The 15,266-nt window shown below is 39.3% G+C and overlaps 1 protein-coding gene across 1 annotated transcript in view; it reads left to right on the forward strand.

Moving 5' to 3' along the window:
- The window catches only part of LOC131237349 (5'-methylthioadenosine/S-adenosylhomocysteine nucleosidase-like), a 78,580-nt gene that overhangs the window by 37,359 nt on the left and 25,955 nt on the right, over positions 1 to 15,266 (forward strand). Inside the window, exon 6 of the mRNA XM_058235060.1 lies at positions 10,602 to 10,676. Within this exon, the coding sequence (XP_058091043.1) occupies positions 10,602 to 10,676 (75 nt within the window). The remainder of the gene's footprint in view (positions 1 to 10,601; positions 10,677 to 15,266) is intronic.

A 15,266-nucleotide genomic window follows, 5' to 3' on the forward strand; every position in this document is an offset into this window, starting at 1 on the left:
ATGTGAGGCGGTACGCATGTGATTTGGAGCGCACGAAGGGGGGTTTGACCGAGGTCCTAACCATGCGATGTGGGACCTGGACTATGAGATAAAGGGATTAATTTGCCATGCTCTAACAGTTCGAGCTTTTAGAGTAAGTGGTTAATTGTCTCACGTCAAATTGGTATCGGAGCGGGAGGTCTTATGTTCAAGACTCCTCACTGGGGGTGATTAATGCAGGGGTATTTTCACATCGGGCTCGAGTGGGGTTGCCTGTGGGATGCAGGGGCACACTCGGGGTGGGCGGCCCGTGTGAGGCGGGCCCCACCCGTGAGAGGCAGGTGGCTTGTGTGAGGCAGTACCCATGTGATTTGGGGCCCACGAGGGAGGTTCGACCGAGGTCCTAACCCATGCGATGTGGGGCTTGGGCTATGAGATAAATGGATTAATTCGCCATCCTCTAGCAGTTCGAGCTTTTAGAGCAAGTGGTTAATTGTCCCGCGAAAGCTAGGCTAGCACTTTTGTGGTTGGCTCACTCACGATGGGACTGTGAGATGAGTGTTGCACGGCCTATGCTTGGGGAAGCACTTGGGCTGCTTCCGCTCACCATCATGGCTTAAATCGCATGAAGCATGAAGGGAAGCGGCAACAAATTCGGGTGCATGTGCGGGGAAGCATCTATTTCAAAATGTAAATATGTATAACTAGGTAGGATGTGAGAGTGGGAGTGAGAGTGTGAAGCGCGATTTGAAGTGAGAGCGGCACCTCATTAGAAGGATCTTTAACGCAGGGGCATTTTCACATTGGGCTCGAGGGGGGTGGCCTATGGGATGCAGGGGCACACTTGGGGTGGGCGGCCCGTGGAACTCATGGATTTGGGGCCCACGAGGGGGCGGAACCCATGGATTTGGGACCTGGGCTATGGGATAAAGGGATTAATTCGCCATGCTCTATCAGTTCGAGCTTTTAGAGAAAGTGGTTAATTGTCCTGCATCAATCTTGTAACCAGTCTTTGAAGTATCAGTATTGTTACATGAATTGATGATCATGGATAAAAAAACACATGTATTGCTATCCCCGATGGTCGAAAAAGATATCGTCGGCTGAGGGAAACATGGAGAAAAAGGTGAAATTTTTTAGTGAGATTTTAGGAGATGTTAACTAATACATGTTTACATATTTAGGAATCATAATATTGGAAAGAACAATTATAATAAGTTTCCATTTAATGGGGGCCTAAACCATGTGTTGACGTAAAAAAAAAATTGCAAGAGTAACCAAAATGAGTTCATATCATACAAATGCAAGTAATAAAACATAAGTAAGACATCCTCAAAATAAGGTAAATAAAAAAACCCTTATCCCACATGGAGTTACGTGGTGGCTCAAAGTCATGATCTCTGCCTCCACTCGTTAGCCATAGTATTGCTGCTTCCAGTGTTCAAAATATTGGTATCGCGCTATGTATCGCACCCTTGGGATACAAATACGTATCAGTTATCGCACGGGATATATCGTTTGTATTGCATAATTTATCGCACCTTTTGGGAAACATGGGGAAACATTGGAAAAATGGTTAAATTTTTTAATGAAACTTCAGGATTTCTTAAAAAAGATCTTAATACACACTTTTAAATAATAACATCTCAAAAAAAAGGTGCACATAATAAGTTTTGTTTGCATAGGGTCCTAAGCTATGTGATGTTTAACTCAACTAATGCAAATATATTTAAATTGAATGCATGAAATTTATAAATGTATCAAAGACATGTATAAAAACACAACCAATTCATTGAGATCATATCCTGAAATGATCTTTCAAAATTGTTGGACGGTGTAGATTTAAGACAAATACATCACCCTAAGTCCTCACCTGGATTTCATGCAAAAGCCTTGGCAGAAGTTAGTGTGTTGGGAACCTAGGTGGTTTCACCGTGATGTTTGTGAGCAATCCACTCTGTCCATACGTTTTATGAGCTCATTTTAGGACATTAAACCAAAAATGAGCCAGATTCAATACTCAAGTGGGCTGAAAAATGGAGGATTGAACGTTCACAGTTGAAATATTCGTGGGGCCACGAAAGTTTTGAATCCGGTTAGTATGTGTTTTCAGTTCATCCCAGTAGGAATGATATTATGAACAGTATGGATGGCATGTAAACATCACTGTCGACCCCAAGAAGGTTTTAACGGTAGAAATTTCCCTACCCACCTTTTCCTTTAGTGCAGCCCACTTGAGTCTTGGATCCTGTTCACTTTTTGTTTGAAGTCATAAAATGAGCTAACAAAATGGATGGACGGAGTGGATTTCTCACAAACATCATGGTGGGCCCCACCTATGTTTCTTGCTAAAGGCTTTGGCAGGAAAGCCATGTGGGAGTCTCACCTAATCCCTCCCATGCGGATGGAAGCGGTTGGCTGGTGCGTTGACATCACCAAGTTATGTGGGTCCCATCATGAGGTATGTGTTATATCCAAACCGTCTGTCCATTTGGCGAGCTAGTTGTATGGCATGAGTCGAAAAATAAGGTAGATCGAATTATCAAGTGGACCACACTGCAAAACGTAATAGGGGATTTAACGTCTACCATTGAAACCATTTTGGGGTCACAAAAGTTTTGGATTAATATGATATATTTTTTTTTCCTCTTCATCCAGATATGTGTGACCTTATGAATAGATTAGATGGAAAATAAACATTATGGTGGGCCCTACAAACGTTTTAATGGTGAGAATCATTGTCCCACTGCTATTTATGGTGTGGTCCACTTGAGCTTTGGATATGACTCAATTTTTGAGTTCATGATCTAAAATGATCTCTCCAAATAGATGAACGGGGTTGATATAATAAATACATTATTGTGTGGCCCATGTAACATTGATCTCCTTTGAACCATTGGTACAACTTGGAATGTTAGCGCTCGTCTTTGCACCACACGTAACCACACATTGAGTAAACTCTGTGGGGTCCACCGTGATTTATATATTTTATCCACTCCTTTCATCCATTTTATCAGATAATTTTAGAGCTTGAGCCCAAAATTGAAGTATATCCAAATCTCAAATGGACCACACCATAGAAAACAGTATGAATTGTCCATATACCATTGAAAAATTCTCGAGGGCCACAAAAGTTTTTGGATCAAAATTATATTTATTTTTTACAATTATCCATGTTTTTTGATCTTATGAACAGCTTGGATGACAAATAAACATCACTGTGGGTCCTAGCAAGGTTTCAACGGTGGAAATCATTATTCCCATTGTTTCCCAGGGTATGGTCCACTTGAGCTTGGGATATGCTTCAATTTTGGGCTCAACCCCTTAAATGAGATGGAAAAAAGATTGGACGGTGTGGATAAACCACATACATTCGCAGTGGCGCCACTGAGTTTTCTTAGTACAATTAGAGCGTACTGGACTCGGTACGAAATCCAATTTCGACATAGGGCAGAAGCCATTTTCGAAGAAAGGGAGGGTTTCGGACCTTCCGGAACCCTAAAATCCCCAAATCCTTCTCAATCAAACCCAACTTTCAAAAATTTTTACAGATTTTTCACCGGAATGTCCGTTGATGTATCTCCGATTACGTAATCTTCATTTCTAGGTACCGAAATCCCTTTTTTTTTAATTTTTTTATTTTTGAAATCTTGATAATATCGAAGAAAATCCTGCGATATCGTATGATATATCGTGCGATACAAATATTTTTTCCTTTTTTAAAACTTCCTGCTGGTTTCGTGTCGCTGGCCAGCGATACCGATAATATCGGCCGATAGTATCGATATTGCGAACACTGGCTGCTTCACATGTCGACAATATTATGTCCAGGTCATGGACTGGCTATACCAATGTGAGTATTTTCTCAGGCATCTATGGTACTCATTTTCCCCAAACTGTACGAGTACGCCTAGATGTGAGTAGAGTTGTACACGAGTCGAGTTAGCTTGGTCAGCTCAACTTGACTTGACTCGCCTTGGCTCGAAATTGGATTCAGATCGAGTCGAGCTGGTTTTTGAAACTCAAAAAAATTTCGAGCCGAGTTCGTGCTTGCCCAAGCTCGAATCAACTCGGATCAAATTGGCTTGGTGACTCAGTTATTTTGATATTGACGTGGCTCGCCGGGTGTTTGATGAAATGACTTAATGAAGTGTTGATTCGGGTGCATACATTCTCTGGGGGATCGGCTGGTGGTGAGGAAGGAATGGATACGAAGCAAATCACTACAAAAAAAAACTTTACATTATAAGATTTCCCTAATATCTTGATTTTGATGTTGCTCGCCGAGTGTTCGATGAAATACCTGTAAAGTGCTGTTACTGTTTTGCATTCTGTGAGAAATTGAAGATGCACTCTATGTGTTTGAGAAAATGTCTCACATGCTCGAACTGGTCCGAGCTGCCAACCGAACCGAGCCGAGTTGGCCAGTTACGCTCGAGGACCGAGACGAGCCGAGTTTGAGCTGGGGTTAACTACTGGCCGAGCCGAGCCGAGCCAAGCTGTACCAAGCTTGACTCGGTTCGACTCGTGTACAACTCTAGACGTGGGTATTGTAATGGTAATCAATTGTAGCTGAGTAGAGTTTGCAGGAAATGAACCGACTTCAACTTTGACTCCTTGACAGAATTGTTTTCAATCATATGAATAACCCAGATATCTCCTTCCCATACCCATAACCGTAAGCTCCTTCCTGCGGCTTCCCATACCCATATCTGGATGACTCTGATTGAGTACTGTACACATAACTGTACGTACCATTGGAATCAGTTGTCTTGTAGCCATAACTTGTAGTACTCTCCATGTGTAAAGGTGGGCCGGAAGTGGAGCTCCTTAATTCTGAACAAATGTCCACGAATGGTATGTTCAGTGCAAGGACTTTTGGCTGCGTGGGACCTTCTTCTTACCCTTGCAACGATCAATGCTGGCTAGGCATTCCTATTCTGCATGAGGATGATGGACACTATCCATGGTCTTGGTCCAGCCTCCACAATGAACTAGCTAACCGATTGCTAACTCTAATCCATCCTACCGCCTCCAACCCTAACACTTTCGCCTCCACTCCCAACACTTTTGCCTCCACTCCTGCGGTTGTCACCATCAGCCCTGCCATTGTAGTCACCATCACCACCACCCTTGCCATTACTGTGAGATGGGGCTAATGTCTTATTATTGTCATCACTTAACACAATTTGACATCGTGGAGTACGCTGTAAAGATACCTTTGTGACCCTCCTCAAGACAAACCAGGCTCGTCATCAACTCATCGAATGAGTCAGCCTGAGTTCTTTTCTCCTCCATGATTTGTATTGCAGCGACTATACATTTGTTGATATTTTTAGTATCACCAGTTAGAGATACGAAACTTTGGTGAATAGAATAAATACCTGGTATTGAAGAAACTATCATTAATATTAGCAATACAAATGTGAAATCAATATTATAAGCATACAATGGCGAGATTTTAGTGTTATAAATACAAAATATCAATTGATACTTGTGATATTTTGCAAGTAATGATCTACATAGTGATAACTTCTATATTCGAAGGAAAATCAGAAAAAAATCTAATTTTTTTTTTTTTGCCAAGTTTTTTGGCAATTGTGTTTCTTGGTGTCTCAACAACTCCACTTGAGTTGTCGGTTATCAGCGATATTATCGGCGATATCGATATTGTTTTTGTATCCCTGGTTAGCGAAACTTGTAGCGATACCGATACTTAGAACACTGGTTCCAATATATCCCACATGTTTGATCCGGTAAGCATTTTCAATTTCCGATCCCTTTTATGTTGAAATTATGTTAAATCAGTGTCAAATGGTTATAAATCCATTGGTTTTTCATGTTTTGCATGCAAATATAATGTTTTCTTAATATCGAAGAAAAAAAAAAACATGAAAAACATGAAGAACCAATAGAATTTGAAATCAAAGCTCCAACTCCATGATTTTTGCATGCAAAACATGAAAAACCAATGGATTTATAACCATTTGACACTTATTTAACATAATTTCACCAAAAAAGGGATCAGAAATTGAAAATGCTCACCAGATCGAACATGTGGGATATATTGGAACCAGTGTTCGAAGTATCGGTATCGCTACAAGTTTCGCTAGCGAGGGATACAGAAACAATATCGATATCGCCGATAATATCGTTGATAACCGGAAATGCAGGGAAACATCGGAAAAACGGTGGAATTTTCAGCGAAGCTTCAGGAGATGTTAAAATGGACATATTTGCATATATAGAAATAAAACAATTGTAAAAAGAATACATACATAACAAGTTTCCATTTAATGGGGCCTTAAAAGCATGTGCTATTGTAAGAAATCAGTCCAACCATCCCATCCAGCCTATTTAACCATCCAAACATCTATTGATATTGCAAAATATCAACAACGCAAGATATTTCACTAAGAAATCATCAACAATTGGAAAGGAAACGAAAGATTGTGGTCTCAATATCGTGCATGTTGCGATATCGATAATATCGAGATATTATCAATATTATCAATGACAAATTGAACACTACGTACAACCATGTGCCCATGAATAAAAAATTGAAATAGTAAATTATCGTCGATAAAATTGTGATACAAGCATTACCTAGAATTTTCATAGTCGAAAATATTGGTGAGACATTGGCGATATTGATGCATTGGCAATACAAGCGACACCTAGAATTTACGTAGTTGAAAATATTGGTGATTACATTAGCGATATTGATATGTTGGTGATACTTAGCAGTACATTATTAATACCTGGAATTTCTGACACTATTATTGGTATCGCTACCAGTGTTATCGGTGTCGCTACTAGTGTTATCGGTATCGCTGAGCTAGAGATAAAGATAATATCGGAGATATTTCGATAATATCGGAGATATTTCGAACACTGATTGGAACTACCTGTGCGTTTCGTATCGCACAGGTGGGATACAAGATATATCATGGGATATATCGGCCGATATCGTCGATATTTAAAACATTGGTCCAATGTACCCTATGCACCAAGGGTCACATCTTGTTTTTCGTGTTGTTTTGTATGTAAAGTTGAAGCAAGACTCTTCCACTGTGAGTGATGAAGCCTGGGAGCAGAAACAATAGACCCCACCTTCTTCATAAAACACATCTGTACATATTTTGTTGTGAATTGTGAATGAAAAGTGGTTTCCTAGCATATTCATTGACCTTAATGGCCTGATGGAGCAGCTAGAGGTCTAAGACACTAAATCTTAAAACGAGACACCACTATATTTTCTTCTTGATTCATACTGATGTGATGCCAACAATGATGAGTTGTGATCCTATGTAGCTTCATTAGATGATGCTCTATGTTCTAGCCTATGGGTCACAATTTCTTCTTAGCCTACATATCAGAAACATTATTTCGAGTTGAAGAGAGGCATGGTAATCCTCCACAGACAACTCTCCCACTTGCATAGTAACAATCTCATGATGCAGCTGGAAATTTTGAGTAGGGTCATGGTGTCGGGAATACATGTTGGCAACCCGATCCCACAACTCCTCTGCGGTCTTGCTTTTAAGTAGAAGTCCGCTACTAATTTGTGGTTTCATAGAGTTAAGCAACCAAGTCATCACTGTTTTGTTGTCACTAACCCAATCATCGTAGAATGGATCGGTCTCAGTAGGTGCCCTTTTGGTTCCGGTGATATATCCCAACTTCTTCCTCCCCTCGAGAAATGCTTGGTTGTCTTGGACTAGGTTAAGTAATTCATCCCCTAGAGAAATGATGGCAGTGATGACAAGATTTGATTGCTGATTGGGAAGCCCCTTTTGCTGGGCAAGTCACCTTTGGAATCATCCATAGGAGGCTTAGGAGCCCTCAAGTTATTAACAATAATAGGTACTGGGAATGAGCGGACCATAAACCATAAACCAATCTTCACGTGCACATGGGCGAGTAGACAAAAATCGACAATATATATAATTATATATTAGCCACTCATATCCATAAAAGGATACCCATTGATGTACTAGATGGGTTCCAACCCATGGCTTAGCGGTAGACAATGTGTTTCAACACTGAGGTTATGGGTTCAAGTGCCCATATGGTCTGTGCATGTTAAGGTATTCCGTAACGGTAACAGTGGCCGTAATGACCACCACTGTTACCTTTATGATATGGGCTGTACGACCATTTCAGTCTCTTTATATATATATATATATATATATATATATATATATATATATATATATATTGAAAAAAGGGAATGTTACCAAACAGTACCTCATTATTATGATTTTTTTCATCCTGGAAGCCTTTTAAAGTAAGTTTTCATTAAGCTACCTTATTGATCAAGTTATTGTCAAATGGGTACCTTCCTTTGGTTTTCTCTAATGTCCGTGAGTTTGAAGTATGATTTTTCCTAAAATGATGAAAATGCCCACCAATTAATGAGATTACGTAGTAAGAATTAAATAGGTACCTCGATGTAAATATAATTTATGACGTGTTATTAATTAAACAGGAAAAATCATGCTTTAAACTGACGGGCCATTTTTCTCCATAACAAGTGTTATGACCCCATAACATGCAACAATTGTTACTGTTACCCAAGTGGTATCATCAACCCAAGGTGCTGTTCTTATTGACTTGATTCCATTGACATGAGGTCTTTTGATCACCTTACATTACACACTATCACCCATGATGACCTCAAAGAAAACCCCAATCAACCGTTTGTTGGAGATAATGTCGAATTAAAATCTTGGAAACCAAAAAAACAAACTCGAAACAATATGACTAGGACCAGGCTAAAGCACGTATCAGATACGCTGTTCTTAAAGCGCGATTCACCCCCTCTCCTCTGTGATTAGAGATTGCTAGCGGGTTGCTGGCGAATTGCTTCCATGATACGACAAGCCTTGTTTGGTCCCACGTGTCGCAATCACGAAGGGACCACCTTAAGAACTCGGCTAACACAGTCACTTTCTTTGGCAGACTCGGTGAATTTTTGGACTCAGTAATTCATTGAGTTCGAGAACTTAGTTTGTTATACAACTAAGAAAAATGGAGGAAGAGAGAATTTTTGTTTGTTTCTTAGTTTTTTTTTTTTTCTCTTATAGATGAGATCATTCGATTCTAGATACTCGTGACCTAGAGGGGACCCGGTTTATATAGAGGGTGTAGGGATGGTCCTTGTGACCGTTTTGCAATTAAGCAGCTAGCCGTTTTCTAATTGTTTTTTACTATTAGCACCATTGAATGGCGAGCCATTTTCGGACCGTTCACATTAGGTCACGAGGGAGCGACACGATATGCACGTGTGAAGTGCAAAGTGCGCCACTACTGCCTTTACAGCCACATTGCCCACGCGTGCGTTCCAATGCTCCGCACTGGAACACGCAACCCAAGCTCTCTCTCCCTCTTTTCTCCAAGTAAACTAAACATAAGATAGTGTATATAGTCTACAAACTTCCCATCTCTAAGCGATGTGGGACAAAGAAACTCAATTTTTCTCATATTTTCAAAGGGATTTTGGAGGGAAAATGAAATTTTGATTTGAATTTGAAAAAAAAATTCATTATTTATTTCACCAAAATAGTAGCAATTCTCAACAGTATTGGGGCCCATGTCTAACATAACAGCACATTAAAGTCTGAAAAATTAGTCAATTGATTTAAATCTACTGCATATCGTCCATACCTTAAGAAATATTAACGAGCAAGTACTTGATTGAGGCTACTAGTAGTCTGACTGGATTGTCAGTGGCTTTTGGTTGTCTAGATGGATCATCACCGGTGCTCACTGATGGTTGAGGCAAGACTGCGGAGAGATCTAGATGCCCAGGCTTGACTGTCGGCAGGCACTTGATGTCCCGGTTGGATGCAAGTAAGCGTTGGTGGTCTGGCTTGGATGTAGGTGGGCACATGTGAGATATATGCTTGCAACTCCTCTCATCATCAGGAGATTGTTGGCAAGCTGGGCATATGCAAGATATATGCTCTAGCTTGAGGGGGAGTTTCGGAGATTCTGAGAGTGTTGGTTTGCATATTGTGTGTGCGTGTGCACGCATTGTAATGCAGACCATTTGATTTATTAGGATTTTATTAATAACATTTTAGGGGAGAGGCTGATCATAATTTTTCTTTATCCTTTCATCTCTCACACCTTTCCCTTATCCTTTCTTCCTCTTCTTCTCTCTACCATTGATTTTAAGTGACGAAACTGTTTGGCAATGGAGAATTCCTCATGAAACCATTTATTTGACTTGGATGGCTTACGAAATTGCTAGACTAATGCATTTCTAAACTTTGAATTATTAGGATTTTATTAATAAAACTTAAGGAGAGAGAGACTGATCTTAATCTTTCTTGATCCTTTCTTCTCTCACACCATTCCCTTCTCCTTTCTTCCTCTTCTTCTCTCTACCATTGATTTTAAATGATGAGACTGTTTGCCATTCCTGATGAAACCATTTATTTGACTTGGATGGCATACGAAATTGCTATAGACTAAATGCATTTCTAAACTTTTTCACTATTTATGGTGCGTTAGCTGCCATAGAAGTATCTTTTAGCTGTCACACAATGTTTTGATTCATCTATGCTACATTAAATTTCTTGTCTAATCTATTTACTTGCCTGTATCTGCACTAGGTTTTTGATCTATATGGAATTGGAGCTCGTAAGGTCTTCTGTCCGTCAAATATGTTGAAAGAACTTAATCTGAAGGTGATTACTAAGATTAGTTTTCCACTTTATGCTGAAATCCCACAATTCAGATCTTAGTTTATGTTCCATTGTCCTTGATGCCTAATTTTTCTTTCCTGGAATAGCACTTCAATCTGTTGGTAAACTTTGACCACTTGTGGCCATGCTCTTAACTTCCCACTCATCTTCTGTTTTATTCTACTTCAAATAGTCTCATTATACATGCTCATAAGCATATATCTACAGATTCAACATTGGTCAACATAGTAATTAGAGTTCACTGTTCAAAGGACAGCCTGTTTATTGCTTTTTAGATTAGGGCAACAGACATACCATAGGCAACCACTTCTCTCGAAGAATACGTGTTTGACTTTTAAATCATAAAAGATCAGCTTGCAACCCGAATGGCTGCTCTTCTCTTGATCTGTTAGGAAGGAGTAGCATTAATCAGTGCTTGCAGAAAAAACGGAAATCAATCCTTTTACTTGATGAAGTTCAACTTTATGCCTGTCTTTGTAAATTGTAATACCAGACACTTCATGTTACTATGCACCAGATGTGAAGTTTTAATACTGCTTTTCTCTTTATCCGTTAGGGAGGAGTAGCATCAATTAATGTTTCCAGAAAAAATGGAAATCAATTCTTCCATTTGGGTTGTGTTTAAGTTGGGTTATCAAGTTTAATCCATGCATCAGGTTATGTTTTCTAATGTAAATTGGTTAAACCGCTCACCTTTTACTTGACTAAATTCACCCTTTATGCTTGATCTTTGTAATACTGCTCCACTTCATATTACTATGCACCAGATGTGAAGTTCTAAGTGTACTTTTTATCATGCTTATTCCAAGCATATTGGGCATGTGCTGAGTTTTTGTGATTCCTTATAAGGATTTACCAAAGCAGTTTTGATTCCAAGTTTCTAACCATTTTTGGGTAAGTCTCTAGAAGATCTGGATAGTTTAGGACATGCTCCCAAAAGATTTCTCTTGATTTCTATTTTAGGCCTGCCTGTTTATATTGCCGAAACGTAATGAGGAAACACCATTTCTGCAGAAACAATGTTTCTGTTTGTTTCTGTAAATTTCCTGGAAAGGTCATTTCCATTTCCCTCCCATTTCTTGAAAAATGCTCCTTCATTTCCTTGCATATGGTTAAGAAGGTAATTTCCAAGATTTTGAGGAAAATATGAGGAAACAACCCCACATGTTAGCCACATGTGCCACGTCAATCTCCACGCATCCCACATGTACTGCCATCTATCTTCAAGCATCCCACGTGTACCACCATCTATCTTCAAGCATCCCAGGTGCTAGTGCCGGTGTGTAACGTGTCACATATGCGGTATGCCACTGCCCATCTTCAAGCACTCCACATTTGTCACATGCACCAATGTGCCATTGACCATCTTCAAGCCCCCTATATGTATAATAGTCCATTTTTTGAGTGCCCTACATGTGCCAATGTGCCACCAACCATCTTCAAGCGTCCCACATGTGCCAATGTGATACATTTGCCATAATCCATTTTCAGTGCCCCGCATGTGCCACATGTGCCAATGTGCCACTGATCATCTTCAAGTGTCCCACACGTGCCATCATCTATCTTTAAGGGCCACACACATGCCAATTGTGCCACTGTCCATCTTCAATTGCCCCACATGTGCCTACATCCCACATGTGCCCTATGTGCCACATGCTACAATCCTTCTTCAATGCCACACGTGCTACCTTCCATCAAGTAAAATTTCCATTAAAATCTGTTTTGACAACTGATGCACCCTCCCTTTGCCCAATTCAAGACAAGAGTCCAACCCACGAATCAGGCCATTAGTTCCAACCCAAGTGCTTTCATGTGGAAGACATTCATTATGCATGGCTTTGTGACCATACTGCATGCATGGGAAATGATAAGAAATTTTGGAATTCTAACGTGTCTTGGAGATTTGTATGTTTTCAAAACTTTTTATTTATTTATTTATTTTCTTAGAAAGATGTTGTAAGCATTGGGAAGTTGTGATTGTATTCAATGAATTTATGACAGTTGGTGTAATGGGTCTATATAAGTACCCATTTTGTAATGAGGAAAAATGTTGCATCTTGAGTTAAAAGAAACTAATAAAAATTCATGGAGTGCTGTCTGATAATAGCAATTTTATGAATAGAACGCCCAGAATCAGTCCCATTTGAGCTTTGTTTTGTTTTTCTGTTTTCTTCCCTCTTAAAGTAGACTTGTTAAGGTTTCTTTTGTTATTTGAATCACCTCAATCCGAGTTGTATTCAAGGAGATACATCATTTTGAAAACACGGTATATAGTTGTCCTATTGCAATCTTTGACAACTGCATTGTGTTGCATCACCAAAAGATAGATATGGAAATGGAGGAAAAATATGTCAAGAAAACCTTATTGAAAAATAATAAGCAGAAACAGCTTTTTCTTTCACATTATTTCCTGAAAAATGATGGTTCCCTGGAAACATCATTTCCTCCATTTTTTTTTTTCCAATGAATCCAAACAGGCCCTTTAAGAAAACTCAAATCTGGCCTTTTCTTCTCCATGCATATTGTATGAAATAGCCTGCCTGGAGAACGTGAATGTTTGGCTAGCAGTGCTTGTATGGCTTGAGCTTCGGTGATTAGTTTGAGATATCATGTTAGGTCACTATGATTGCTTTCTTTTATGAGTTTTCACCAGAACTGTTGATACATAAATATATTTTTCCCTTTAGTTCTTGCTTATGTTATGAAAGTAAAATAACCAAACTTTTTGTATTAGTACAACAATAAACACATATGAAAGACCCATAAACTAGGAGCATGACCCATAGAAGCACTCTATGAAAGGCTAGGTTTCTCCTCTCAATCATCAATTCTCTAGCCACTATGATGTATATTAGATGAATTGAATTGACACCTCTTAAGACCTAATTTGAGGTTCTGATCTGCATTCGCATTAAACCTGGATCTTTAGGTTGAGTCACACCATCTAGTAGGAGCCCTATACCTCAAAATAATCCTATCACAAGGTTAGGGAAAAGTAGCAAAGAAATTGTTTCATTGACCACTCATTTATGAAGGAATCTTTACATATGCATGTACTTCTTCCAAAGCAAAAGAATCCCTTATCTAGTTGTAACCTAACCCTCTATTTAAGAAAATATTCATAATGACCAAGATACCCGATACCCCTAAATCACGCAAGAACAATACAAATTTTCCCTAAATCAGCTGTAATAGACTCAATTGATGTTGGATTCTCTTGATCTTAGCACATTTCGAGACCTAATGAGATGTTATTCCGACATTGTTTAACACCTGAAAAGTGGACCACAAATAGGTAGCAAGAGCGTTGAAGGGAAACTTGACTAACAAATCATTAACTCTAATAATTAACAAAATAATATAGTTTTTATTGATTAATTAAATAATAAAAACTTAACTAATAAAAAACTTTATTATTTAGTTAATTAAAGAGACACTACTGTACGATCACCTGCCTTTTTCGCTATTGACAAAGCAATGCCTCCTTTTAAAGTATTTCCATGTCAGTGCCTAAGTTTTAAGAAACACGGTCAATACATCACTTGTTTGACTTTGACTTGGGATAGGTAATGGAAAACTCCGTTTTCTTGTAAAAAGTTAATTACCCTTGAAAATTTGAAAAGGTGATTTTACCCATGATCTTATACCAGCCCCAACTGACGATCACAGAAAAGACAAGTTGGAGACATTGCCGTATGGCTGCCTGCCTTTTTCGCCATTGACAAATCAGTGCCTCCTTTTAAAGTATTTCCATGTTAGTGCCTAAGTTTTAAGAAATATGGTCAATGCATCACCTGTTGGACTTTGACTCATGGATGGGTAATTAAAAACTCCGTTTTCTATTAAAAAGCCGATTTTACCCTTGAGAATTTGAAAAAGGCGAATTTACCCTTGATTTTATACCAGCCCCAATTGACGATCGTAGAAAAGATAGGTTGGAGAACTAAAGTTCAGTGGGGTCCACTGACACTATTGAACTTCGCCATCCATCCATTTTGCCAACTCATTTTAAGGAATGGGAAAAAAAATGAACCACATCTGTAGCTCAAGTGGACCACACCACAAGAAACAAATGGGAATTGAATGCCTACCTTTGAAAACTTCTCGGGGGCTACAAAAGTTTTGGATGAAGCAAATATTTGTGTTTTCCCTTCATCCAGGCCTGTGTGACCCTATGAATAGGTCGGATGGAAAATAAACATCACGGTGGGCCTTAGGAAGGTCTCAATGGTGGGCATCATTATTTCCATTGCTTCATGTGGTGTGGTCCACTTGAGCCTTGGATCTACCTCCTTTTTGGGCTCATGCCTTAAACTGATTTGTCGAAATGGATGGATGAGGTGGATAAAACACATACATCACGATGGGCTCCACATAGTAAGGTTAGGGCTGAAAAGTAGGTGAAACCCTGATGTTTCAGGACTCCGATTGCGTAGTGTAGAACACAACATTGAGGGTGATATTGTGTTGACGTGGCAAGGTTTTATGCATCTCACTTTGATGTATGTGTTGTATATCCACATTGTCCATCCGTTTTGGTAGCTCATTTTAAGGCATGAGCCCAAAAGTGAA

Source organism: Magnolia sinica, chromosome 2, assembly GCF_029962835.1.
Source record: "Magnolia sinica isolate HGM2019 chromosome 2, MsV1, whole genome shotgun sequence".
In the NCBI taxonomy this organism is placed as follows: domain Eukaryota; kingdom Viridiplantae; phylum Streptophyta; class Magnoliopsida; order Magnoliales; family Magnoliaceae; genus Magnolia; species Magnolia sinica.